This window comes from Meles meles, chromosome 6 (assembly GCF_922984935.1).
Source record: "Meles meles chromosome 6, mMelMel3.1 paternal haplotype, whole genome shotgun sequence".
Lineage (NCBI taxonomy): Eukaryota > Metazoa > Chordata > Mammalia > Carnivora > Mustelidae > Meles > Meles meles.
Genome location: NC_060071.1, coordinates 121,096,239 through 121,123,237, shown reverse-complemented (window position 1 = coordinate 121,123,237; position 26,999 = coordinate 121,096,239). Strand labels below are relative to the sequence as shown.

At 39.0% G+C, this 26,999-nt stretch overlaps 2 protein-coding genes and 1 long non-coding RNA gene across 4 annotated transcripts in view; 1 reads left to right on the top strand and 2 right to left on the bottom strand.

The window, feature by feature from the left end:
• The window catches only part of TRIP11 (thyroid hormone receptor interactor 11), a 64,764-nt gene extending 43,815 nt beyond the window's left edge, over positions 1–20,949 (bottom strand). The window contains exons 1-6 of one of the 2 annotated variants that reach the window (XM_046008416.1): positions 20,421–20,949; positions 16,271–16,332; positions 9,700–9,810; positions 6,241–6,519; positions 3,277–3,345; positions 750–915 (exon numbers count right to left, since the gene is read on the bottom strand). In XM_046008416.1, coding sequence (XP_045864372.1) covers positions 750–915; positions 3,277–3,345; positions 6,241–6,519; positions 9,700–9,810; positions 16,271–16,332; positions 20,421–20,559 — 826 coding nt within the window. In that variant the 5' untranslated portion in view covers positions 20,560–20,949. The remainder of the gene's footprint in view (positions 1–749; positions 916–3,276; positions 3,346–6,240; positions 6,520–9,699; positions 9,811–16,270; positions 16,333–20,420) is intronic. The other variant, XM_046008417.1, reaches the window with a different exon arrangement.
• Positions 20,950–21,212: 263 nt separating this feature from the next.
• LOC123944881 lies at positions 21,213–22,073 on the top strand. The gene is made up of 2 exons (XR_006818856.1): positions 21,213–21,817; positions 21,959–22,073. It is a non-coding gene; the product is annotated as an uncharacterized LOC123944881 (long non-coding RNA).
• Positions 22,074–24,760: 2,687 nt separating this feature from the next.
• On the bottom strand, positions 24,761–25,309 carry LOC123944474 (fatty acid-binding protein 5-like). The gene has a single exon (XM_046009600.1). It carries the CDS (start codon positions 25,293–25,295, stop codon positions 24,888–24,890), a length of 408 nt encoding a protein of 135 aa, XP_045865556.1. The 5' UTR covers positions 25,296–25,309; the 3' UTR covers positions 24,761–24,887.
• Between the last annotated feature and the right edge of the window lie 1,690 nt (positions 25,310–26,999).

The window sequence follows — 26,999 nt, the reverse complement described above, 5'->3', positions numbered from 1 at the left end:
TGTGTCAAATAAATAAAATCTTTTAAAAAAGTAAAATAAAATAAAAAATAAAAATAAATACACAAAAAGTTAAATTACCAAAATAAAAATTTGAAGAAAAATGTTTTAGGTAATCTCTACCCTCAATGTGGGGCTCAAACTCATGACCCCAAGATCAGGAGTTATACATTCCTCTTACTAAGCCAGTCAGGCACCCACATAATAAAGCATTTTTAAATAAATAGTTGAGGAAAACTATTTGAATCAACCACTAAAACACCTAGTTATAGGAGTTTTAAAGAAAGGAAATATATTTCTAATCATTTATTACCAAACTATCATCACCAAACAATGCAAAGAAATCCATGTTCGCCAAAAAAGCAAAAGGACATTTCCATTTCTGCATAATCTTGCAACAGTGATGCCACTGTAAATTTCAGGCAGATGAACAGAACTAGTCATTCATTCATTCCTTAGAATGTAGTCCAAGTTTACACCAGTGTGTTGGTTTTACAGTACTAGGCTTGTCATCTAATTATGTTACCTAATCCATTAAGTTAATAAAACTAACAACCTTGGGGCACCTGGGTGGCTCAACTGATCAAGCAGCTGCCTTTGGCTTGGGTCATGATCTTAGGTTCCTGGGATTGAGCACCAAGTTGGACTCTCTGCTCAGTGCAGAGCCGGCTTCTCCCTCTGCCCTTCCCCGTTCGTGTTCTCTCGCTCTCTCAAATAAATAAAATCTTAAAAATAGAAAAACAATTAACAACCTTGTTGTAACAGGTTTTCCAATTCTTCAATTCGTTCTTCATAGTCACTTAATTCTTCTCGATGACGACGACTTATTTCTGTCAATTTCTGCTGATGTGTGTTCTGCAAAACTGACATTTCATGTTGATGGTCATCAATTTCCTGACTTCGAGTCTGTTTGAGTTCCTTAAAAAAATAAAAGCAAGGTAAACTACATTTATAGTCAATAATATACCTAAGCCATTTCATTGTTGTGCAAAAGCCTGTATTAAAAGTAATTCTCTGAACACGCTAAGATTGTAAAGACTTTAAATAAAGACCCCAAATCTGGGCAATTCCCGAAAAATTCTACCCTTTCCTTTCTTGAGTCTTTTTTTTTTTTTAAGATTTTATTTATTTATTTAAGAGAGAGAGTGAGCATGAGCAGGAAGGGAAAGGCAGAGAGAAAGGGAGAAGTAGACTCCCCACAGAGCAGGGAGCCAGACATGTGGCTCAATCCCAGGACCCTGAGATCATGACTTGAGCCGAAGGCAGACGCTTAACCAACTGAGCCACTCGGGTCCCCCTTCTTTCTTGGGCCTTAAGAACAGTTTTTCTATTTTAATGACAGAATGCCAGCAAGAAAAAAAAATGAAACATAAGATGAGTAAAAATATCTTGCTACCCAAGTTGAGATCACCAGTCTCTCTCCTAGGAATCTAGATCTTGAGCTTAGTCCTTCAAAAGGGGAAATTGTTAGGACCACAAGCTTTGTGATAGCTGCACCCAGAAAAGTCTGTTCACTGTGTCCCACTATCTAGATCCTGATGCTATTCCCATTCCTGTCCTGCCCAAGACCAGAATGCTCAATTCGTCTTTTAATCTGGGAACAGACTACCCTGGGTCCTTCCAGTAAATCCTCTTTTGCTTTCCTTTGCCAGAGATGGTTTTTGTTGCTTGTAACCAAGAATCCTAGTCAATAAATCAGCTTCTGTTTCCTGAGAAGACCAGTAAAATTACTCCTCAATCCCGTGCACTTATTTATGTGCCAGCACTTGGCAAGCAGCTTCACATTTAAACCTTAAAATGATCCTACTAGGAAGGTATTATGAAATCTACTATACTGATGGTAAAATGGAAGCCTGGAAAGATTAAGTAACTTGCTCAAAGTATAACAGATGGTAAACAGGAGAGTCAGGATTCAAACACAAGTCTTTGCGGTTTGGGAGCCTACCCATATTAGTATTATTATAATAGTAAATCCAAAAACAAAACATTCTATACCTGACAATAATTTTTTTATTTTATTTTAAAGATTTTAAGAGAGTGAGAGAACATGCATACAAGAGAGTACAAGGGGTGTGTGTGAGGGGAGGAGTAAAGAGAGCAGGAGAAACAGATCCTGCACTGAACAGGAATCCCAACATGGGGCTCAATCCGGGACTCTGGGATCATGACCTCAACTGAAGGAAGACACTTAAGACTGAGCCACCCAGATGCCAATAATTTATACACTAAAAACAATTCACTGCCATATGATAAAAGTATGTAACTAACACTTTTCTTCAAAGAATAACTGAGACAAGTAGCAAAATTCCACCATTATGGGAAAATTATTTACAATGAACAGTATTAACATTTTATTTTGTCAATATCCTTTAACCCTAAGCCCTGAAACTTAAGCAACCTCAGAAATGTTTAATAAAGATCATTTTGGGGAGCCTCGGTGGCTCATTTGGTTAATCACATGACTCTTGATTTCAGCTCAGGTCATGATCTTAGGGTCATGGGATCAAACACTGCATCGGGTTCTGTGCTCAGCACGGCGTCTGCTTCAGATTATCTCTCCCACCCACTCACTCTCTGATGAACAAAATCTTAAAAAAAAAAAAAAAAGACAATTTTACAAGATGCAATAGCTAATAGACACTAATGAAATATAAACTACTTAAAAAAAAACAAGTGTTCAAAACCAAATGATTTTGGAAGAGACATTTTTATATACCTTGCTGTCATAAAGGATGAAAACATAAAATGTTTGTAAAAACAATCATAATCTACATAATTAGCTTTATAACTGAGCCTTCTATTAGACATACACTTTTTTTTAAGAGATTTTTATTCATTTATTAGAGTGAGCACAAGCAGAAGCAGTGGTAGGCAGAGGGAGAGGGAGAAGCAGACTCCCTGCTACGCAGGGAGTCCCACGCAGGGCTGGATCCAAGGACCCCAAGATCATGACCCAAGCAGAAGGCAGATGCTTAACTGATTAAGTCATCCAGGCATCCCAGACTTTTATTAAGCAAATTTTACTTTTACTTTTAACAAGCAAATTTTAGATGTGTAATAGCCATTGTTGCAGGGCACCTGGGTGGCTTCAGCACAGGTCCTGATCCCAGGGTCATGAATTGAGCCCCAAACTGGGCTCCCTGCTCAGCAGGGCATCTGCGTCTCCCTCTCCCTTCCCCCCACCCCCCACCCTGCTCCTTCTCTCTCTCTCTTGCTCTCACTCAAATAAATAAATTAAATCTTAAAAAAAAAAAGGCATAATTCCAACAACCTCCTTACCTTAATGATATTTTGCAGTTTGCAGATTTCATTTTGATCAGAGTTATTTGATCCTTGTGCTTTAGAAATCTAGATCAGAAAAACAAATAGAAAATAATTGTACTGGCTTTCTTATAAAAGAGAAAGTCACAAAATAATTTTACTAAAAAATATTTTTCAGGAGTGCCTAGGTGGCTCAGTCAGTTAAGCACCTGCCTTCAGGTCAGGTCATGATCCCAGGGTCCTGGGATAGAGCCCTGTGTTGGGCTTCCTGCTCAGCTGGGAGTCCGCTTCTCCCTCTCCTTGTTCATTCTCTTTCTCTCTCTCGAATAAATAAGTAAAGTCATATATACGTATATATGTATATATATACATATACGTATGCATATACGTATATATATATAATTTTTTTTTAAAGGAGCATTTCCCAGGCAAATCCTGATTAAGAATACCAAGCACCTTTTAAAGAACCCAGTCCAATTGTGAGTAATACATAACAAATAAAAGATAATTTTCAAAGGGCATCCAGGCTCAGTCAATTAAGCATCCGACTCTTGATTTCGGCTCAAGTCACACATGATCTCAGGGTTGTGAGACTGAGCCCCAAATCAGGCACCCCTTTGAACATGAAGCCTGCTTGAGATTCTCCCTCTCCCTCTGCCCTCCCTCAACGCTCTCCTTCTAAAAAAAAGAAAACAAAACATAATTTTTAAGAGTTTGTTATCTAATTAGGGAGACACCTTCACAAAATAACCAATGTTAAGAAAAACACCAGAGAGGGGCGCCTGGGTGACTCAGTGGGTTAAAGCCTCTGCCCTTCGGCTCAGGTCATGATCCCAGGGTCCTGGGATCGAGCCCCACATCGGGCTCTCTGCTCAGCGGGGAGCCTGCTTCCTCCTCCCTCTCTCTCTCTGCCTGCCTCTCTGCCTGCTTGTGATCTCTGTCAAATAAATAAATAAAATCTTAAAAAAAAAAAAAGAAAGGAAAAACACCAGAGAATACTTTACTTAGCTTAACAAAATGTAAATTTGATGATAAACAAGTAGCTTCCTAAAACAAAATTTCTAAAATTCTAAATTTAAAAATTCTAAAATTCTAAAAAAATTTCTAAACCTCCAAAAATTACCCAACCACATTAATTCTAGTAAAAACCCAGTTAAAATCTTTTTTAAATGATTTTACCCAGAGGATCCCTACCTCAATTCAAAACACCCTTTGGTCTGACAATTAAAAGAACTTTTGCATTCTTCTCTTCACATTCAAAGCCAAATGTTCTCCATTTATTTTTTATTTTTTACTTTTTTGTCCATTTATCTTTATTAACTTATTTACTATATAGTGTGTTAAGGAACCAAAAGCTACCGTCTGGATAAAAAAAGGAACATAGTCCACCAGAAACACGGGATTTGAAGTCAAAAGATGCCTGTTTAAATTACAACTTAATTAGGGTGATAGTAAGTATATTAAACTTTTACTTTGCTGTACCCCTGGGGATAAAAATACATTATATGTTTATAAAAAAAAATACTCTAAAAGAAAACAAAAAACTTTTACTTTGCTTATCTGTAAAACAGAGATAATAAATACCTCACATGGTTATGAAGATTAATATATATCAGGATAGCACCTATTGAAACATTTGTAAAATATAATACAAATAAGTTTTAGTATGACTTGCTAAAGACTTGAGTCCCCTGAAAGATCCCAATTATGCCTTTTCCACCTTTATATCCTACTATAGGTCTATAATACAGTAAATATTCAAGATATGCTTAAACATACATACTCAAAAATACACCTCTTCCCTATGAAATCTTATCCTAGGCAATGTTTCCTAAAATGTGTATCAGGATCACCTGAGGAATTTACTTGTTTGAATGCAATTTCCAAGGCTCTAAAATAGGCTATGAAATCCTCATCTCTAAAGGCTGGACAGAGAATCTACAGTTCTACGGTACTTTAAGAACTACTACATTTTTAGAGATAAGATGGGCAAACTGATCATTCTAAGATTTATTTTGGATACTGGGTATGTCTAGCAACTTGGGAAGCAAAAAGGTAATTTTAATTGGTACAATTTCTCCTTTATGTAACTAGATCACACTCACAAAAAGAAAATAATTCCTTTACTTATATACTTTTTCTCTACAGTGATGAAATGAAATCCAAATGTACAATGTTCCAGTTTCCTTTGGGTCTCATGTCGAGTGATATCAATAGCACATACAACTGGATATGTAAGGTGAAAAGTGTTCCTGCAAAGTTTATGCCTCAAATAGCAAAGATTTAATTTCTAATGTACAAAAAACAACACAAAAGTTCTTTTAATGTATTTTACACCAATGATCAGATTTTCATTTTACACATAACTGGTAAGAGGAACCTCAGAGAACATCTACACAAGTAGTTTCAAACCTGGGGTCTTGGAGCCCTGGAGTTGCCATCTAAGAAGCCTCAGGGACTCTAGGGGAAGACACTAGCTCAACCACAGCAATTCCATTTTTCTGCCTTGTAAGTCCTGGACTTGTAACTTTTTATTTTAAGACATGGTTCTGTTGCTCTCAAAAAAAAATTTTTTTTTAAGATTTTTATTTCTTTATTTGGCAGACTGAGAGTACAAGCAGGGGGAGTGACAGGCAGAGGGAGAGGAAGAAGCAGACTCCCCGCTGAGCAGGGAGCCTGATGTAGGACTCGATCCCAGGATCATGACCTGATCCAAAGGTGGATGCTTAACCGACTGAGCCATTCAGGCACCCCAGCTTTCAATTTTTTTTGAAAATTTCTTCCAAATATTTCATAGAGGGGGAAATGGAGGCTGAGAAAAAAATGACCTGACCAAAATCACTCAGAAAAAAACTGGCAGAATTAGAACACAGGTTTTCAATTTCCTAGTCCAGGGTTCTTTCTGATACTAAAAGCTCTACATGTAAATCCACTATTTTTCTTCGGTAACAGTTTTCAAAGACTCATGATAATTTTACCTACCTGAGCAATATGCCTCCAATGACCAACTTCAGACTCAAGTCTTGAAACTTGGTTTGACAATCTATTTATTTCTTGCTGTGATGAAATTATGTCACCAAAGTCCATGTCGTCATCGTGGAAACCCGAAGCATGCTGGCTGACACGGTAGCCGAATGGAGAGGACGCAGGGGCTGCCGGTCCTCCACCAGCTCCTGACTGTGTGGACTGAGCAGCGGACTGCAGCTTCAGCAGCTGATCCTGCAGCGCAATCTGTCTTGCTTTAAGATGGCTGATTTCTACCTACACATTTATAATCTGTATTTTAGAGAAGGTACTTTAAAATAACCATACTGACATCTTGATAGACCCATAATGTTAAAAGTTGTAATAATTTAAGATTATCCAATGATGGTAACTCCTTCAGCTGCATTCAAGTCTTCTATAACACCCCAACCAGAAAACCTTTATTTAAAAACCAAACATGATTTACCAGTTAAAATAGGGATAATGTTTCAAATAGTACAAAGATCAGAATATCTCACTCGTGTGTTAACTAGAGCAACAAAATTCTCAGTTGAACATGGGTTTACTATCTTCTGTGTATCAGGTAGTACAGACAATTCTCATGGGTTCTATCTGTATTATCAAGCCATAAGTGATGGGAAAGTGAAAGCTGCAGCAGTCTGTGTATTAGCAAGTTTCTTTGGAGCATCTGTTGGAATAGTCTGATGTTACCAATTATGGCGGAATTTAGGCTTAAAATGCACCATGAATCAGGAGTAGCTTTGTAATGGTCTGTTCAACAGCTGGAAGAATGCTTTATTAATCCATTCTTAGATAACAGTTGTTATTAGCCTTTGAGTCTTAGAAAGAAACCACGCAATGAAAAAGGTCTTGGCTTTAGCCTTGGCAAAAAGGAGCCAGTGAAAATTTGACTTACTCAGGGAAAGAAAAATATAAAAATTCTGAAACCTATAGTGAGGTTTTAATTAAGGACTGGCAATACCAACTCATTGTCTAAAAGAAATTACAAATATATGGATTTACCACAACACCATATCCATACTCAGTGAGAGATTATTCAAAATGTAAAAGTGAGTAAGCTAGGGAGAATTGAGATAAGCTTTCTGTAGAATACCTACCTCAGAAGACACCCTGCCACAACGGAGAATATGATACTGGGAATAGTTAGCTGACCAGTAACAATATTTCTACACATGTACAACCAAGCAATTAGACAAATAAAAACTAAATACAATTATGTCAAGTGTCATAACAAACAGGTTTCTTGTACCAGAACCCCTTCTCTAAAATGTACGGGTAGCATACACATTTCATTCATTTGCCCATAAAGACATGACGTAAATTGCATCTCTGGAATATGAACATCATAATGAGGGCAGAAAACTGTAGAACTTAAGTATATTCGTATATTATCTTTCATTCTAGTAAAAAATACTGAAATTCTGAAAAACAAAATTATTTTCAAGTGTAATTTTTTCTTTTAAAGATTGTATTTATTTATTTGAGAGAGAGAAAGAGCATAAGGGGGGGGTGGTCAGAGGGAGAAGCAGACTCCCTGCTGGGAAGGGAGCCTGATGTGGACTCAATCCTGGCACTCTAGGATCATGACCTGAGCTGAACCCAGTCACATAACCAACTGAGCCACCCAGGTGCCTCCAAGAGTAATTTTAATACAAAGAAAGTTCTCATTTTAAAACTGGTATTAATATCAAGTTAATGAGTTAAAAAATGCAAATTATTAACAAAGAAGCATTTCTAAACTAAAATGCTTTATTTGCCCTCTAATATCAATAGTTAAGTAGAAAATAAAATTACAGATTTTCCACAGCAGTTTCTAATTAGAATGTAAGCATCAGAATCACCTATGGAGTTTCTGAAAAATACCAATACCAGGGCCCCTTCCCAGTAAACCAAAATCAGAATGTCCTGGAGGGCATAATTTAAAGTATCATCGATGATTCAGCTGTAAAACCCTGGATGAGAACTACTGCACTACTGTAATATTTATAAGTCAGTGCTGATCAAAGTGTGGTCTGTGGACTAAAGGCATGAATGTTTACTACCAAACTGCGATACGTACATAAGTTTAAAAAATAAGGCTTAAAGTCTTTTAAAACAATTTGACAGAGCAATTTTATAATCTGTTAAATCTTTCTTAAAAGTGGGCTTTTAGCTTAAACTAGAACTTGTAATTTTCGTTTTTTATACTCATTTTATTTTTGTAGTAATTTATTTTTATAATATTTTATGAAATCAATTCCCAACCGATTGGAAATTTAAGCTCTCCTTTAAATGTTTACCTGTAATGCGGCTTGCTTTTACTTTTCATCTCAGTATGTTACTGAAAGAACTAAAACTCAGTGCATCTAAATTTTAAAATCTCAAATATGGGGATGCCTGGGTGGCTCAGCTGATTGAGCATCTGACTCCTGGTCTCGGTTCAGGTCACAATTTCAGGGTCATGAGTCTGAGAATGGTGTCAGGCTCCATGCTCAATGCAGAGTCTGCTTAAGATTCTGTCTCTTCCTCTCCATCTGCCCCTCCCTCTCTCTCTCTCAAATAAGTAAATCTCATACTTGATCTTAGACAAAAGGCCATGAAGTGATAAAAATAAATAAACCTTTTTAAAAAACCTCATATATGAAGTTATGATAGAAACGAATATTTAATCAACAAACTAAAGAAAATCCCAATCATTAATAAAAACAAGAAATAGCGCAATCCAATAGAAGAACTAAATTCCATTTATGTACTAAACACTGAAGATATTTCAACAACAAAATGAAACATGGAGGCATAGTCTATATTTTAAGAATCATTATAATGCTGTTTAAATTATATAATATCTATTATCAACATGGCAAAGAAAAGATAAGCCAATTCAAAAATAAACATTTCTAACAAATATTTATTTATTAGGGAAAAAATATTTATAGAGCAGGAAAAAATATTTCTAGAATGATGTAATCCAACTTAATATACTTAATATTCTATTTTTTCATGGAAAGTCAAATAGATGCCAACTCAGTATATAAGAACACTGGTAGTCAAAATCATTTTTAAGAATGAAATGCCATTAACAATTATCACACTGATTCACAATTTTAAGTGAACAGAGGAAAAATTAGGTTTCATAAAATCAAAATTACAAGCAACAGATGCCTGAAGATACTTTATTGAAAGGGTTTTCCTCTTTTGGAAAGTAGGAAGTAAAAGTTAGCTCATAAAATACAAATTTAACAGAAAAGCTTAAAATTCTTAAAATAATGGTATCAAACTGAGTTGGGAGTAACTAGCTTCAACTCCCTTTCAATATTTTTATGGATCTGTAGATAGCCTGATTTATAACTCTTAAAAACCTTCCTAAAAAGTGCTCGCTTCGGCAGCACATATACTAAAAACCTTCCTAAAAACATTACAAGGAAATAAATATGAAGTAACTTTAATAACTTTTACCTCCTTCTGTTGTAGTTGATTTCGATAACTTGTAGATTGCTGCTTTATTTGAAGCTCTGATGCTTCATGCTTCTCTTCTAAATCAGTACAAAGTTTTTTGAGTCTCTCATTCTAGAAACAAAGAAAAAAGTATTTTCAACAAAAAGACTAAAAGTAAAACATGTCAGTAACAGTTATGTGATGGCATCATGAAAAACATATCAGTTTATACAGAAAAAGATATAAAATACAGAAGTTCTCAGAATTCTGACCTTTGAAATAGTTTTAAAGCTATAAGTGAAATAAACACGTTTATAGAGATTATGCAAAATTCTGAACCAGAGATAAAAAAAAAAAATAAATCTTGTCCAGTGATCTATGTTTCCCCCATCTCTGTGTGTCCAGGGTCTAGCATATAACAGGCAATCCATGTCTGGTTAATGAATAAACTAGATTACACATTTCAACTTTTGTTTTCTTCCCAAACATAACTTTTTAAAAGATATCTTTTTAAAAAAGACTTCTTGATGGGAGTATAAGTAGAAGGCCAAAGCTTCATATTACCTACCATACCTTCATACTACCTACCTGCCAGGCCCCTGAGGTGCCTCTGAAAATTCCAATTTGAAAACCATACTAGAGCTCAGTTCAAAAACTAGTTAGAAGTACACAAAATATTCTAACTCAATGAATCAAGATATCATAGTCTTTTGTTCTAAGATTTTGGAAAATATGTTAAAAAAATTACTTAAATTTTGGGGCACCTGAGTGGCTCAGTCAGTTAATTGTCTGCCTTGATTTTAACTCAAGTCATGATCTCATGGGTCATGGGATGGAGCCCTGTGTTGAGGTCCCTGCTCAGTGGAGAGTCTGCTTGAAAGATTCTCTCCCTCTTCACCACCCCCATGCTAGTATGCAAACACACTCTCTCTCAAATAAATAAAATCTTTTAAAAATTTACTTAAATTCTATGTACTCAAATATTAAACTACCTTAATGAATAAGGACATGGAGCAAGATAAATGGGCACTAAAGCTTTTTGCAAAAGAATTTACAAATTGTCACAGATAACTTACTAAGAATTCTACTAATATATCTACAAACATAGTTTAACAATGAAAACTGAGAGAAAGGTGATAGCTGTGGTGGGGGAAAAAGTTCCTGCTAGAAGATGAAGACTTTTTCACTTTCTTAGAGTCTAGGAATTTCTTACAACAGCAGATGTGAAAGTATGATCCAGGGAGATTACATAAGTATGCAGAGAAAAATCAAAGGAACAAACATAAACCCTAGTCTGGGGGTCTGTCTCCAGAAATCTAATGCAGACTCTGGTTATCTTGAAGAAATAGAAATAAGAGAGAGGCCCACACAACTAATTACCTTCTATTCTACTGGTGGCTTTTGTGTGACTTTCTGTGAACTTTTAACATGAAAAGCACCAACACAACTGAAGCAACATGATATAGTGAAGTCAAAACCCAGTCAGAAAAGTCCACTTTAGACTTTTTCAGGTAAAACTAACTACAGCTACTTGTTGAACTCTGGTTAATAACTAGAACTTGAAAACTTCCTATTTGGCCAATATCTAATTGCTTGTCTGCCCTCATGTCCCTAGCCATGTAAGTCACAAAGGTTGACAAAGTACATGAAGGACAGATTCTCTTCATGTGGCTGATCTATAACATTACTTGTCAGTGGCCAGATTTCTTATTACATGGAATATGGAACCAGGAGGTAAAAGGAAAATGAATAGACACACAACAAGAACAGAGAGGGGTAAAAATGAGAGAGACAAATCCCTGGTGCTCTCAAGTTCTGCTTGCATCCCCTTTCTAAAATCTGGTTATGATTTCTGCCCTTGAAATCCATGAGATTCTCATATCCTTAAATTATTCCATCCTGGGGGGCACCTGGGTGGCTCAACTGTTAAGCATTTGCCTTTGGCTCAGGTTATGATCCCAGGGTCCTGGGAGCCCCCCATCAGGCTCCCTGCTCAGCAGGAAGCCTACTTCTCCCTCTCCCACTCCCTCTGCTTGTGTTCCCTCTCTTGCTGCCTCTCTGTCAAATAAATAAATAAAATCTTTAAAAAAAAAAAAAAGTGACCTCTGTCTGTCAAATAAATAAATAAAATCTTTTTAAAAAAAAGATTTTATTTATTTATTCGACAGACAGAGATCACAAGTAGGCAGAAGGGCAGACAGAGAGAGGAAGCAGGCTCCCCGCTGAGCAGATAGCCCGACGCAGGCTCGATCCCAGTACCCTGGGATCGTGACCTGAGCCGAAGGCAGAGGCTTTAATCCACTGAGCCACCCAGGCACCCCAAATAAATAAAATCTTTAAAAAAAAATTATTCCATCCTGCTCAACACTGTTAATACCATCATGGTCTACTAGAACCAACTTTACTTTCTGAGTTTCTTTTTGAGCAGTCCTAACTATCTGTAAGGACAGATATTTAAGACTTTTATTCTTTCTTAGATGTCCTCTAGTGGAGAAAAATAAAATTTTTTAAAAGAATTTATTTATTTGACAGAGAAAGAGAGAGCGGGTGAGAGAGCACAAGCAGGGAGAACGGGAGAGGAAGAAGCAAACTCTCCAGTGAGCAGGGAGCCTGACATGGGGCTCAATCCCAGAACCTTGGGATGGTGACCTGAGTCAAAAGCAGACAGTTAACCCACTGAGCAACCCAGGCACTCTGCAAAAGTACTTATTTTTTTAAAATAAAAATAAAACTCACAGCGCCTGGCTGGCTCAGTTGGTAGAGCATGCAATTCTTGATCTCGAGTTTGTGAGTTTAAGCCCCCCAATTGGGAGTAGAGATTACTTAAAAATAAAATCATATGTATATATATATATGTATACATATATATGATTTTATTATATTTATCTTATATTATATATATTATATATAAATATATATAATATATATATTATAATATATATATTTATATATTTATACATATATATACATATATATGATTTTATTTTTAAGTAATTTTAAGTAATTTATTTTAAGTAATATGTATATTACTTAAAAGCATATATGTAACTCATTCTATCATGCAATTACCATAAAGGGACACTGAACCCTTTAAAAATCTAAGAATTTTCACGAGATTATAATGACCTTGTTCTTATGTCTTTGAAACATTTTGATATTTTGTCATTCTAAAAATTATATATTTTATCATTATTCACCAATTATTCTCAAGTAGGCTAAAAAAAAGTCTTATATAGGGGCGCCTGGGTGGCTAAGTGGGTTAAAGCCTCTGCCTTCGGCTCAGGTCACGATCCCAGAGTCCTGGGATCCAGCCCCGCATCGGGCTCTCTGCTCAGTGCGGAGCCTGCTTCCCTTCCTCTCTCTCTGCCTCTCTGCCTAATTGAGATCTCTGTCAAATAATAAATAAAATCTTTAAAAAAAAAAAAAGTCTTATATAATAAGAAAACAGAAGACTGACAGAGTCACCCAGAAGAATGACGCAAGACTGAAATAACCAGTTTTCTGACTGCAGTGCCCAAAGTACTGTACCACCTTCCAGAAAGGAAAAAGCTAGACACACCCACTTTGTAGTGTCTTTTTGGTCTTGTTGTTTTTCACTTTTATTGAACACACCTGAAAATTCAGAACGTTTGTTTCCACAAAGAAAAGAAAATGGACAGAGGAAAATACTTGTTATTAACACAACCCAGAAGACAAATATGAAGAGACAGAAAATAGCATTCCAGAGTCTGATGGTTGTGGTGAGCAGGCTGTAGAGGTAAAATCCCAGCCAAGTCTTCAAATAAAAGCATCCTAGAGGAATATTCTCAAACTCCAAAACTGATGCGTGAACAATGTATTTCTTTTTACTAATTTTCTTCACAGGATTTATTTATTTGAGAGAAAGACCGCGCTTGAGCATAGAGGAAGAAGCAGACTCCCTGCTGAGCAGAGAGCCAGATTCGGACTCGGGGCTTAATCCCAGGACCCTGAGATCATGACCTAACCCAAAGACAGACACTTAACAGAATGAGCCACCCAGGTGCCCCCAATATATTTCTAAGAGCAAAAAAGATATACGGTGTTCTCATCAAGTTAGTCATTCGATAGGAAAAAAGATTTTACTTCACAATTTTTTGTGAAAAGGACCTGAACCATCCCACTTCGCTAAATGGCTATGTGACGGTATTCTTTCACTATGTATATATTTGTACACCAACATTTATTTGATATAGTCCATAGGTGGACAAATGCTGTAGGCAGGTGTGCATACAAAGGTGCCTGGGAAGAAAAAGATGACATAAAGTGAAAAAAATTCAGTGGACTGATCATTCCAACTGGTATTTACATATCTAATTGGTATTTATAAATCTAATCGATATTTATAAATTAGTTCTGTAATTATGGAGCAAAGATGACAGTCATCGTCTCCAACAAAATCATGAGCCATCAAAGTTTGCAAAAATATTGGTTTTAATGACACAAGAAGCAGAAGTCATGATCAGCTGAAACCTACTAGATGTAAATGAAATCTGGATTCAGTATTTACAAAATAACATGCATTTCAGTTCATACATAAGAGTTAAAAAGCCGTTAACTACATTCAAACACTGTCTATTTGGAGTATATATGTTTTCAAAACCAGAAACATATGGAATAAAAATATGGCCTTGCCATAAACAAGTTCTTACTAAAATTTCTGAAGAAGTTTTTCACTATCACTTTATTCCTGCTTCTGTAACTTTCTTACAAAATGATTTAATATAAAAAAAATTAAGAGTTCATTGGATCCAGATGGTAAATGTGTATGAGATTTTTTTTCTTGGCATAGAGGTTAAATTGAAGAAACCTAACTAATTCAGTCAGTTTGAAATATTAATGTCTGTAAACAAATCTAATCTCCTCTGGAAAACACAATTCCCTCTGTCTATACGAAAACTTTCTAAATAGGGCTGCCTGGGTGGCTCAGTTGGTTAAGCATCTAACTCTTGGTTTTGGCTAGGTCATGATGTCAGGGTTGAGGGATCAAGCCCCACATCTTGGAACCTGTATGAGATTCTCCCTCCTTTTCCCTCTGCCCCTCCTCCACTCTCTCTTTCTTTCTTTCTCTAAAATAGATAAATAAATAAAATCTAAGATTTTATTTCTAAGATAAGATTTCTAAATAGGATTTTATATTTTTTAGTTTCCTGATGCCTTTAATCACCTTATTCCCTCATTACATAGTCATGTACAGGGTGAGGGTATGAAGTGCTTCTGTGCCAACACACAGCAAGAATCAAAGTCACCTTAGAAAACAAAGCCCTTGGGAAATCCAACAGTACCTTTTCTTCTAGCACGTGAGTAGCTCAAGATACTGTGAATAAGCATCAAATGAGAAAGGTGGCTTTCATCTGGGGATGCATGATACCAAAAATATTTCTAAACACTAGAATCACGCTTACCTTAATCCCATGAGAGATCAGAAGTGAGATCAACAGAGGGACAGAAGAATTCTCTCTCCCTTCTCAAGCTCAACAGAGAGCTGTCAGTCACTAAGCAGATTCACCCTACTTACTTTTTCCCCCAAATGGACACTGGAGAATTTACCTAAATTAATGCCACTACACACATCTCTGACATTTACTTTTTCTGGGTGGGTCTGTACTAATTAATGAGTGCCTTCTCAATAATTTCTTTAGGGATTACAGGAACAATTTTCTTAGCCGTACAAAGAAAGAAATTATTAAGTTCATCTGTCACCGAAGCATCCACTTATTAGGTAATTATACCTAACATCTCAAGTGTCACCAAACAGCCATCTTGAATTGAGACAGAATACTGAGACAGTCCCTCTTGAGAGGTCCCTCTACATCCACCTTCGTAATCTGGGCCAGAGTTCAATACTGCTCGTCAGTAAATATTTTCTAATATTTTAAATTCAATTTTCTCTGTTTATGGGCTTAGCAAAAGGAAAACATGCTTACCACAGTCCTCTAAAAATACCTTTTAATGAAATATTGTGTTCCCTCACTGTTCTTACCCATAAGCTAAATAGTTGAGTGTCTTTAGTACTTTATAATAGATCCTATTTTAAATCATTTCATTTTCTTTATGGCTTTCCTTTGAACCCTTCCAAGTTTTCCTCATCTCCATTAAGTACAATGTCCAGAGGTAGTCACCACGAGGCACTAACAATGCGCAGAAAATGGTAAAATTAGTTATATCTATATTCTAAACTTCTTTGTTTATAAATACACCTTTTTTCATGTTAGCAGATTAAAAAGGTCTAGATTAAATAGAACTGCATTCTTCACATTATACTTCAATAAATGTACCACTGCAATTGTGCACACTGTCAGAACATGGTAATTCCTAGATAAACTGCTGCCACTAGTTCTTCTACCCCAGGCCATTTTCCAGCAGGTAAAAGATGATGGGAATATTAAACAAGAAACTGGAGTAACATGTAAATATGTTCATCTAAAAGATGATAACACTAAAAAGAACTGGGATAAAGGGGAAGAGATAAAAGTGGTAAGCAGTGTAGTTAAAAACAGAGAGCTGAAAGAGTTACTGCCATGCCTTCAAAAAAGAAAAAATCTAAGTTCAATAAGTCTTTAATTTTCCTTACCTCTGATCTTAAGACTGAATGAATGGCTTCAATTTCCTTTCTTCTAGAATTAGGTAATTCTGCTACGAAAGAAACAGCATACACTGAATATATGATAAACACCATGTGAATAAACAGGCATTTTAAAGTACATATATTTCACTGAGCTTTCAACAGAACGGTATGCTGATCTGAGAACAAACTCAGAAGACATGTACCACTTGATTTTTATCACAATTTCCTATTGCCACATATGTGCTTTATTATCATGTAAATTTTTCTTTTCACCTATCTTGTGGACCTAGATAAGACATCTACATTTCCCCCTTGGAAGTGTTAAGATTTTATTATGGAGAACTGAGTTTTACAAATTAAATCTCTCTCTGTGGGTTTAGTTTAATTTTAGATGAAACTTACACAACTGGGGTTTAGGCTTTATTTCTAACTTCTGCTCCCAATACTATCAAATAATAATGGCCCCTTAATAAAGAAGAAAATGCACTAAAAGAACACTTAGGTCAAGTAACATGGGCACTGTCTATTTAAAATGGGAATGAGGGGCACCCGGGTGGCTCAGTGGGTTAAAGCCTCTGCCTTCAGCTCAGGTCATGATCCCAGGGTCCTGGGATCGAGCCCCACATCGGGCTCTCTGCTCAGCGGGGAGCCTGCTTCCTCCTCCCTCTCTCTCTCTGCCTGCCTCTCTGCCTGCTTGTGATCTCTGTCTGTGAAATAAATAAATAAAATCTTTAAAAAATAAAATGGGAATGAGCTCAGTCTGCTCTTGTACATGTTCATTTAAATGGAGAGTCAGAGACAGGGCACCTGGCTGGCTCTGCCGGTGCAGCGTGAGACTCTTGATCTCAGGGTCAGGAGTTCAAGCCCCACGTTGGGTGCAGAGTTTATTTAAAAAATCATAATTAAGAAAAACAAAAACAAAAACAAAAAAACCGAATCAGAGGTCAGCTCTGTCAAAAAGGCACTGCTGATGCTACCAGAACATCATCATCAGTTAAGATTTTTTCTAGGTGCCAGTATTTTTCATTAGTCATAGCACTTTAATACTAAAGAAATAACTTCTCGGGGGGGGGGGGAGAACTTCTCTAAATTACAGTTTAAGTCAAAAGAAAATACAAGTGACATCCAATAAAGAATAGTGGCAAACCCACTCTTCTTGTTTGGAAAATCACCAGGTGCAGTTGCTTCTGTGGTTGCTCATACATCTTGCTTGAAACTCTGACAGGACTGTCTAATTGCTACTCAGAAGAGAACAAATTATAATCTAGTCTGTTTAGGAGGGTCATTGTTAGAAGCAGAAATTGATTTAAAGAGAAATAAAAATAGATTTATGCAGCCCTCTTCTCTTACCTCCCTCCAAAACAAACAAAAACCTGGTCTTCTTAAGGATAAAGGGGAGACGTTATGCAGACCCAAAAATTCTTTCTTGTTGAGGGAAAACAAAAACAACAGGTACTCTTTATTAATGCTTACCATCTGCTAAGCATTTTACACTCATGATTTCATTTAATCTTCCTAACCCCATGATAGGTATGACTACCTCTATTTGATAAGGAAACTCTGCTTTATAGAGGCTAAGTATTTAAGAATTTGCCAAAGACCCACAATCTATAATGCATGGAAGTGGGATTTCAACCCAGGTCTAACTGAAAAGCCCAAGTTCCTAACCCTGAATAAATCAGTAGTTCCTGGTACAAGAGCAACTTTCTACTATTGCAAATACAGATAATCTTTCAAGCTGTACCAACAGAGCTATGTTGGAACTGTTACCTTCTTCACTGCTGGCACAGGGTAGATGTTCAATAAATACTTGTTAAATGAATGAATGAACTGTACTCGGACCCTTTAAATGATTTGCAAAATCAATAAATTAGGTGTTAAGCAAGTCCTATTTTAATAGAAAGGGAAATAATAAAAGCATTAAGCAACTTTGCAGATTTTTAATACTCAGCAATTTTTTTTACTGAGCATCTACTATGTATCAAGGAAGGTGCCAAATACTGGTGATATAAGGATTATGCGCACGTGCGCATGCACACACGCACACACACACACACACACACACACACACACACACACACAGAGTCCCCACCTTGGGCATCAAGAACAGAGGTAAATTATAACTCCACATGGTTAAGTGCTCTCACAGAGATCTACAAGATCACATGCAATCGACTCAGCCTGCCATGGAATGAGCATGATTTCACCAAGTACCTGGCACATGAGCAAGGTCATACAGGAAAAAACTGTTTTCCAAGCAAAGAAAGACAGCGGATGAAGTAGAAAAGGAAGGACTTTCCACGCAGAGGCTTGGAGTTGTGTAGGTACTTCACAAAGTTCCATGTGGCAAAACCTCTGGGTGCAAGGCGTATGTGTGTGAACATGCAGATGTATGGAAATTTAAAGGGAAGGGGAGGGAATAAGAGGTTAAGACTAGAAAAGGGAGGTTGATCTCAGATAGGATAGGTTTCTGGTCTTCCAAAACTAAGAGGATTGGATTTCATCCAATGAATGTTCTGAAAGGAACAGAGCTAAAAGATTCTACAAGCACCTATGTTTTAGAAAATTGGCAACACAGAGAAAATGGGAGTGGAGTCCAGAGAACCGGGTGACAGGATGGGAAGGATAAAGTGCACGGGAGAGAGAAGGGAGATGTGAATCAAAGAACACAGAGGTAAAAAAGGAAGGGACGAATATAAGAAACAACTCTGGCATAAGTCAATGAACAAGGTTTGGTGACTAACTGGAAACGAAATGGAAAAGATAGAGGCAAAACAAACGTGACAAAGATTTCCAGTTTAGGAGATTGGGCAGATGATGAAACCATTAAGAATGAGAATATAGGAGTAGATTTGGAAGGAAGAACAAATGCATTCCACCTTAAGCCTATAGGACAGTCAGGTTGGGGGGGGGGGAGGGATGCATATTTTCTAGGAATAGCCAACTGTTTTCCCCTAACTAGGATACAAGGAGAGACTAGTTATTTCCAAGTCATCCAGCTCGTCTCTGTTCTAAATTTCAAGGTCACACGACCCTTTACCGAACACAGGGAGGGAGAATCCCTTTCACTCTTATCCCCAACATGTCCCACCTGATGCAACTCCCACCCAAGGTATACTCCAAGCAGTAAAACGGGTTTCAGCAGCTCTCCAATGCTTCTGCTTTCTAAAAGACAGACATTCTAAATAACCTTTTTCTCAAACTATCTTTCTCTACTTCGACCCAATAAACTGGAAGTTTCAATTATATCAGGATAAAAAATTAAACCATAATGCTAATTAACTTATAAGAAATAAAATTATCCGAGGAGGTGCTCTCATCCAAAAGACCAGCCCATCATCTCTGTGGAGGCAGACTTCCATTGGGATTAAAGTACTCTTTAATAAATAAAGAAAGAAAGAAACAAACAAAAACAAAGTACTCTTTAGATCTAAATACTACTTGTGGAAAGAAATATCAAGAAATCAAAGTATTAACCTAACTACCGATTACTATGTAACTCTGGGTAACTCATTAGTAAAACAAAACAAGGACTTCAAAAATGAGTGAAAGTTACTAAAAACAGGCAGCACATCTTCCTTGTTTTATTGTCGAAATAATGGGTAGAATGGGCAATTAGGCACAAAAATACATTTCAGCTGGAACGCTGTGTCACCAGAATAAGCAAAAATACAAGGTAACTAATAGGAAAAACTTAGAGCCATGTTTAACAATATATCAAGACAGAAAGGGCTTAGGATTCACTAAGTATTTTAATGAGTTGCTTCAATTGTTACAAAACTCGAAGGGAAAAGGTGACTATATGTCAGCACAGATACTTTTTAACTGTGTCAGTATAAAGGAAAAGGATCAAAATCAGATCCGCCCCCAAGCTAAAGGCAAAGTAAGCGGTGGGCGTGGAAGAACCAAACAAAAATAAACCATTCGATGTAGAAGCAGTTTCACTCTGCTCTGAGATTCCCACAGTATTCAGTGGGAGAAGAAGCAGAACTCTTCCCTGGACTCCAGTGTCTTTCATCAGAGAAAATCTGTTAAGAAGAGGCAACAGAAGTGGAAAGAAAAAAAGGAGTGACACTCCAGACGGATGGAAGTGGAAACCAAACGGGCGCTCCCAGGGTCCCATAAAAGCCCTCCCTCCCACCGCTCCAGCTGTTACCTTCCACTTCCTCCGTGCCCTCCATCAGCATATCCTTCGTAAAGTTTGAAATCTGGCCAGTGAGGGAAGCCAGGCTGCCTCCGACTTGACCCAGAGACTGGCCCAAGCCGGAGCCGAGGCCCCCAAGCCAGGACGACATCGCTGCGGTTTAGAGAACGACCTGGTCCGCTCCGAGAAAAGCGTCCGGCGTCGTCGGACGATCCCGCCAAATGTCCTCGAGCCACCGCCTTCACCGAACCAGTCCAAATCAAAACACTCCAGATTCGATAACACAATGAAGGGTTCCTAGGCAACGCCGGCTTCGGGGGGCTCCCATCAACCGCCGGACTCTGCCTAGAAACGCAGAGGCCTGACCTGGCACGTTACCGGGGGCCCGTCTCCGGTGCCACTGTCAACCCCGAGAGGCCTCTGCTCATTCCCAAGAACTCCCCACGTCCGGGATGGGCCACTTCTTCCTCTGCTTTAGGGACTTTCCCCAGTTCCGAGGGCAACTCCTGCCAACTCAACGCCGGCCGCCATGACACCCACTCTGAACACGGCAATGGATCATAGAGAGGCGCCGCGCTGGCGTAGAAGGGCTCTGCAGAGCTGCCGGACGTGTCCTTGGCGCAAGGGAGCGTGGGATCGCGGAGGACCGTGAGCGACTGGCTGGGGCTGCATACCTCCGGAGCAGTGCAAGGTCAGCCTCCACGTAGCGCGCCGGCTTTGGCCGCTGGGGGAGTGGTCTGAAGAGCCAGGGGTGACGCGGCTGTCCCCGCCCGCTGCACCTGCGCTTCAGGCCGAGCCGTTCGTGAGTGGGGGCCCCTGGAAGCGGACGTGCCCCGGGAAGCCGCTGAACCTTCGCGGTGTCGTTGAAACCTGAGTTTTAATTCTGACTACAGCGTTGCAAGGGCACTCAGGTGGCGGGATCGCTGCACTGCGCGGCAAACGGTTTTACTTAGCACAGTTCCTATGTTGATTCTGCATCAGCGTCTCGGGCTGCCCTCCGCTGGGTTAGGGGCTCAGGATACACAGAAGCGATGGGCAGCAAACTCGTGTCCAGGCAAGAAACACACGTTGTTACTCTCCACAGTATCATTTTCCCTGGTACCTTTACAACGCGTCACTGAAATCCTGCCTTCTCTAATATACCAAGCGCTTTGTTCAGGAAGCCGATATAACTAACCCATCAAGTTAAAACACAGACCACCTTTAAAAATAATAACTCAGTAAAGGACAGCGGGATAACTTATTATGAAGAAATGCTGTTCTAACAGAAACTCTTCTATGGTGTTGGTAGCACTAACTGTGCAAGTCCCCATCCCTCTCAGCCCTGTTACACGAGTGGGTGCGCACAGCGGAGTGTTCTACCTCGCTTGCTTTACTCTCCAGAGGAAGAAAAGTCACGTGACTTACAGGTACTGGACGCAATGGTACGGGACACACATTACCTGGCCAGAGAGACGATGACGTTTTTTGCTTTAAAAAGAATAGGTCTGCAGTCCTTTTAAGCATAGCACTAAATACACTGGCATCTTTCTCTCTGATTTTATTTACAGAAGGGGTCAACACAGAGTACACTGTTTGTGACTGGAACATTGGGAATGCCTCCACTATTGAGAATCTGATGGCACCAGGCAATAGCAGTTCTCCTTGAAATCTGAATACTTTTAAGATTTAATTTTTTTTTAAGAATTTATTTATTTATTTGACAGAGAGAGAGATCACAAGTAGGCAGAGAGGCAGGCAGAGAGAGAGGGGGAAGCAGGCTCCCCGCTGAGCAGAGAGCCCGACGCGGGGCTCGATCCCAGGACTCTGAGATCATGACCTGAGCTGAAGGCAGAGGCTTAAACCACTGAGCCACCCAGGCGCCCCGAAATCTGAATACTTTTAAAAGAAAATTGCATCCCATTCTAGGTAAGACATCAGTGCCCAAGGGTTGCATATGCAGACTTCAGGGCCTGACGGCCTGGAGCTCTTATTAGCTGTACGACCTTGGGTGGGTTACTTAACCTCTCTGTGCATCAGTTTCTCTTTTGTAAAATGGAAAATGATAATAATAGTGTCTACTGGGTGGGGTCATTAGGAGGATTAAATAGAGCAATATTTTTAAGAGCTTGGAACAGTGCCTGGTACCTGGTAAGTTCTATTTAAGTGTTTATAAAGTTTCAAAAATGTGGCATCCAGATGACCTGTTGATGTGTCTACAGTTATTCTGGTTACTGGGAGTATGGCAGGAGAAAAAAACATGTAGCTACTGGTCTAATGGAGCTTGCATTCTACTGGGAAGGGATAAATGATAAAATGTAGTAAATACAGACAAGTAGTGATGACCACTTGGAGGAAAAAAACACAGGGTAAGGGTCATATGGAAAAGATAGGAGAGAGGGCACTTGTAATGTTATAGAAGGTAGTCAGGGAAGGCCTCACTGATATGGTAATATTAGAACAGATACTTGAAGGAATTAAGAGAATGAGAAATGTCAGGGTGCCTGGATGGTTCAGTCGGTAGAGCATGTACCTCTTGATCTCAGGGTTGTGAGTTTAAGCTCCACATAGGGCCCAAGTAAGCTTACTTAGGAAAAGAAAAATTTAAGATATGTGGACATATATGGAAAAGAGTGGTACAGGCAGGAAATAACAGCTAATGCAAAGGTCCTGAGGCAGGAGGGTCTTTGGCAGGTTAGAGGGATAGCAAAAAGGCAAGGATGGTTGGAGTAGAGTGGGGTGGGGAAGGCTGGTTAAGTGATAAAAACCAAGAAGTCAGAGTGGGAGGGCACAGATCACATAGGGCCGGGTAGACCATATTGTAAGGACTCTGGCTTTTACTGAGTAAGATCAAGCGGTATTAGCAGAATGGGAAACTGCTCTGAACAGAGGAGTCACATGAAGTTGTGAGTTTCTGAAACACAGTGAAAAGTTTAGCTAGTGTAAATCAAGCTTTTATTGCCTACAACTGTACATTCTCTGGAGCGCCATCCTGTCATGCTATAAAGATGCTCCAATTAATGAAGAAAACAAGCACAATTGTATGTATTTACATCATTTTAAAGTAATTAGCATAAAAAGCTATGTCCTATAAGTTCCTTATGGGGTATTTTTTTTTCCTGTGGGATGAACTATGGCCCAAGAGACTTAAAGAATGATTCTGATATATACCATGATGTTTGGGATGTGCTGCAAAATAATGGGAGCAGAGTAGATGAAACAATAATTGCCAGGAATTGATCATTGTTGAAGCTGGGTACACAGAGGTTCGTTATAATAGTCTTTTACTTTTGCATGTATTTGAAATTTTTTATAATAAAAAGTTAGAAGACATCTAAGTTTAATGACGTTTGGGCTGAAGGGCTGAGGATAACTTTTCCTTTTCCTGCCAAATATCCCTGTAGCTAACATGGATGTTCATTATCACACAATGAGTAGCAAAACCACCCCTGCACAATCAAACATATCCCATCAGAGAGAGCCCATGAATCTGAGTGGCTCCAGGTGATTGGGGCTAGGCTGCTTACCTGAAATTCTGAACCTAGGATTTTTATTTTATTTTTTTTTATAGAGAGCACGAGCATGCTATTTGGGGGCTGGAGACGGGATGGCAGAGGCAGAGAGAGAGAGAGAGAGAGGTTCCATACCCATTGCAGGCTCCATACCCATTGCAGAGCCCGATGCAGGGCTGACTCACAACCCTGAGATCATGACCTGGTCTAAAACCAAGAGTTGGACTCTTAAATGAGCCACCTAGGCACCCCCTGAACCTAGGAGTTTCGAAATCTCAATGGCTGGAAACAAACAAAAAAAGGAAACAACAATATAATCAGCTGAAACCTGGTTTCTCAAGTGGTGGGATCATCAATACATTCTCCTTTCTGGTAGAAAACTAGTTAAATGGGTTTATTTATGCAAGTGTAAAGCAAAAAACCCACTTTATTTCACTTGAAATATTTAATTAATTAATTAATTCGTTTGTTTATTTATCAGAGAGAAGGCACAAGCAGGGGAACGGCAGGTAGAGTGTGAAGCAGGCTCCCTGCTGAACAGGTAGCCCAGACAAGGGGCTCAATCCCAGGACCCTGGGATCATGACCTGAGCTGAAGGCAGATGCCTAACCGACTGAGCCACCCAGGTGCCCCTGATGCTCTGAAATTAATAATGATGTGTTTTGCAATTAGTTGTTTGTAGTTTCATTCATTATGCTGGACATTCAGCAAACACTTTAAAAAACTATGTCTTTTAGTTCAGCAAATTATTTAAAAGCGTGTTTTGTTTTGTTTTGTTTGTTTGTTTTTAGCACAAACACATTTGTTTACTAACCAAAGGGATGATCCTAATTAAATCAACACTTTGAAATAGTTGCATGTAAAATATTTGTGACAAAGATAACTGAACACAGTAATGGAAAAAAAAAAAGCAGTATGGAGATTTGCTCATTGAACTGAGCTTGTTCATCCTCACAGCTAATTCCTATCCAAAATGATGATGGAATTTTTACTCTACTTTTTCATAGACCCGAGTACAGGTGACATTGTTCATGACGCATTCCACCACTAATTTCCCATTTTCCAATTTTCTTGTGATTGTGCTTTCCTTCCCATCCCATTCCTGATGTTGAACCAATGCGCCATCTGTGAAGTTGCAGACCGTCTGAGTTTTTCTGCCATCAGCTGTAGTTTCTTCACACTTCTCTCCTAGGTTACATGAAAACTGGGTTGTTTTCAAAGTGCTCTCAGTTTTTATGGTGAGGTTTTTGCCATCAGAAGAGATGATACAATCTGGTTTGGCCATTGCACCCACTTTTCGCAGAGCCATTCCCACTCCTACTTCCTTCATGTATTCGTCAAAGCCTTTGCTCTCCACTAAGCGCCATCTTCCTACCAGCTGCTGAATGGTGGCCATGGTGGGTGCGGGCGGGCGGGCCGAGCTAGCAGAGCAGAGCCGGGGCGTTGGGAAGCGTGGCTTGCCTGTTTTGTTTTGTTTTTTAATTGGTAAGTGTCTCCTCTCTGGGGACTCGGCTAGTCTTGGAGACATTAAATCAATCCTCTTGATTTCAGTCCACATCTCACCCCCACCTTCCAAGATAGTTGTTGCTTTTGTCTCCTGTTTGCTATTGTGTGTACCTCTCTTCAACACAGTGTTCAGCCTCCTCAGCTCTGCTCAGTCCTGTACAGACTTTCCATCTTTGCCCAAAATGCCACATCTCATTTCTGCTGTCGCCTCACCTAGCAGTGGCTAATCGTTCCCCAGAGTCTGTTCTCCACTTCACACGCAGTTACTGAACCCTCCCTTGTTGCCTGGATGCGTGGTATAGCAGAAAGTGCCGGGCCCCCCTCCTGACCCCTTCATCCTTTTACCTCTTTTGTGCACATTTTCTTGGGGTGCTTTCACTCTCAACAGGTGTTCCTCTGCCGGAGGAACTGCATGGATGCCCAGAGATGCTGAGACAACCCCGTGTGGTAGTATTTAAAATGAGGGGTGCCTGGGTGGCTCAGTGGGCTAAGCCTCTGCCTTTGGCTCAGTTCATGATCTCAGGGTCCTGGGATCGAGCCCCACATGGGGCTCTCTGCTCAGCAGGGAGCCTGCTTCCTCCTCTCTCTCTCTCTGCCTGCCACTCTGCCTGCTTGTGATCTCTATCAAATAAATAAATAAAATCTAAAAAAAAAATTAAAATAAAATGATGCAGCTCCTGCCCACAACATAACAACTCCAAGATGTGAATATACTATATCCAACTGGATCTGTCTGCAGGATTAAACCTTTGCTTATTGTTATACCCTTGCTTGGCTTCCTTTCCTTTTCCCACTTTCTTACCCCGCTATGCCCCTTCCCTTTCTTCCTCGAATTACTTTTTATTCTTTTTAAATATTTTATTTATTTGAGAGGGAGAGTGCATGAGTAGGGTAGGGGCAGAGGGAAAGGAAGAACCAGACTCCCTGCTGAGCAGTGAGCCCAGTGTGGGGCTTGATGCAGGGGTCAATGAGGGGGCTCAATCCCAGGACCCTGAGATTATGACCTGAAATGAAGTCAGACACTTAACTGACTGAGCCACCCAGGTACCCCAGGAAACACTTAAAAAAAAAAAATCATTTTCACAGGAATCCTCATCTCAGGGTCTACCTCTAGGATGCCCAAGCTAAGACTCATGACCAACCCGAATAAAAACAATCTTATAGCTGGAAGGGGCCATGTGATTCAGTTCTGGCTGATGTAAATGTAAGTGGAAATGGCATATGCAGCTTCAAGGAGGTAACCTTAAGGAAAAGGCACGTGGGGGCACCTGGCTGGCTCATTCAGTAGAGCATGGGACGCTTGATCTCGGAGTCATGAATTCAAGTCCTACTTTAGGCATAGATATTATTTTTTTTCCTTTTTTTTTTTAGGCATAGATATTATTTTAAAAAAGGATGGGCACATGGCCTTCTTCCATCCTCCTTTTGCTTTCTGATTGCTGGGATGCAGATGTAATCATGGGCCCTACCTGCAGCAGCTTTCTTGAACCATGATTGATCTTAGCAATGAAGCCATTCATGTATGTAAAGCAAGAATACAGAAAGCAGATTCTTTTAAAGATTTTTTAAAAATTTTATTTATTTGAGAGAGACA

What these genes read in the sequence shown, in the direction of transcription:
- LOC123944474 (XM_046009600.1), bottom strand. Translation starts at nt 25,295, where the DNA reads ATGGCCACCATTCAGCAGCTGGTAGGAAGATGGCGCTTAGTGGAGAGC.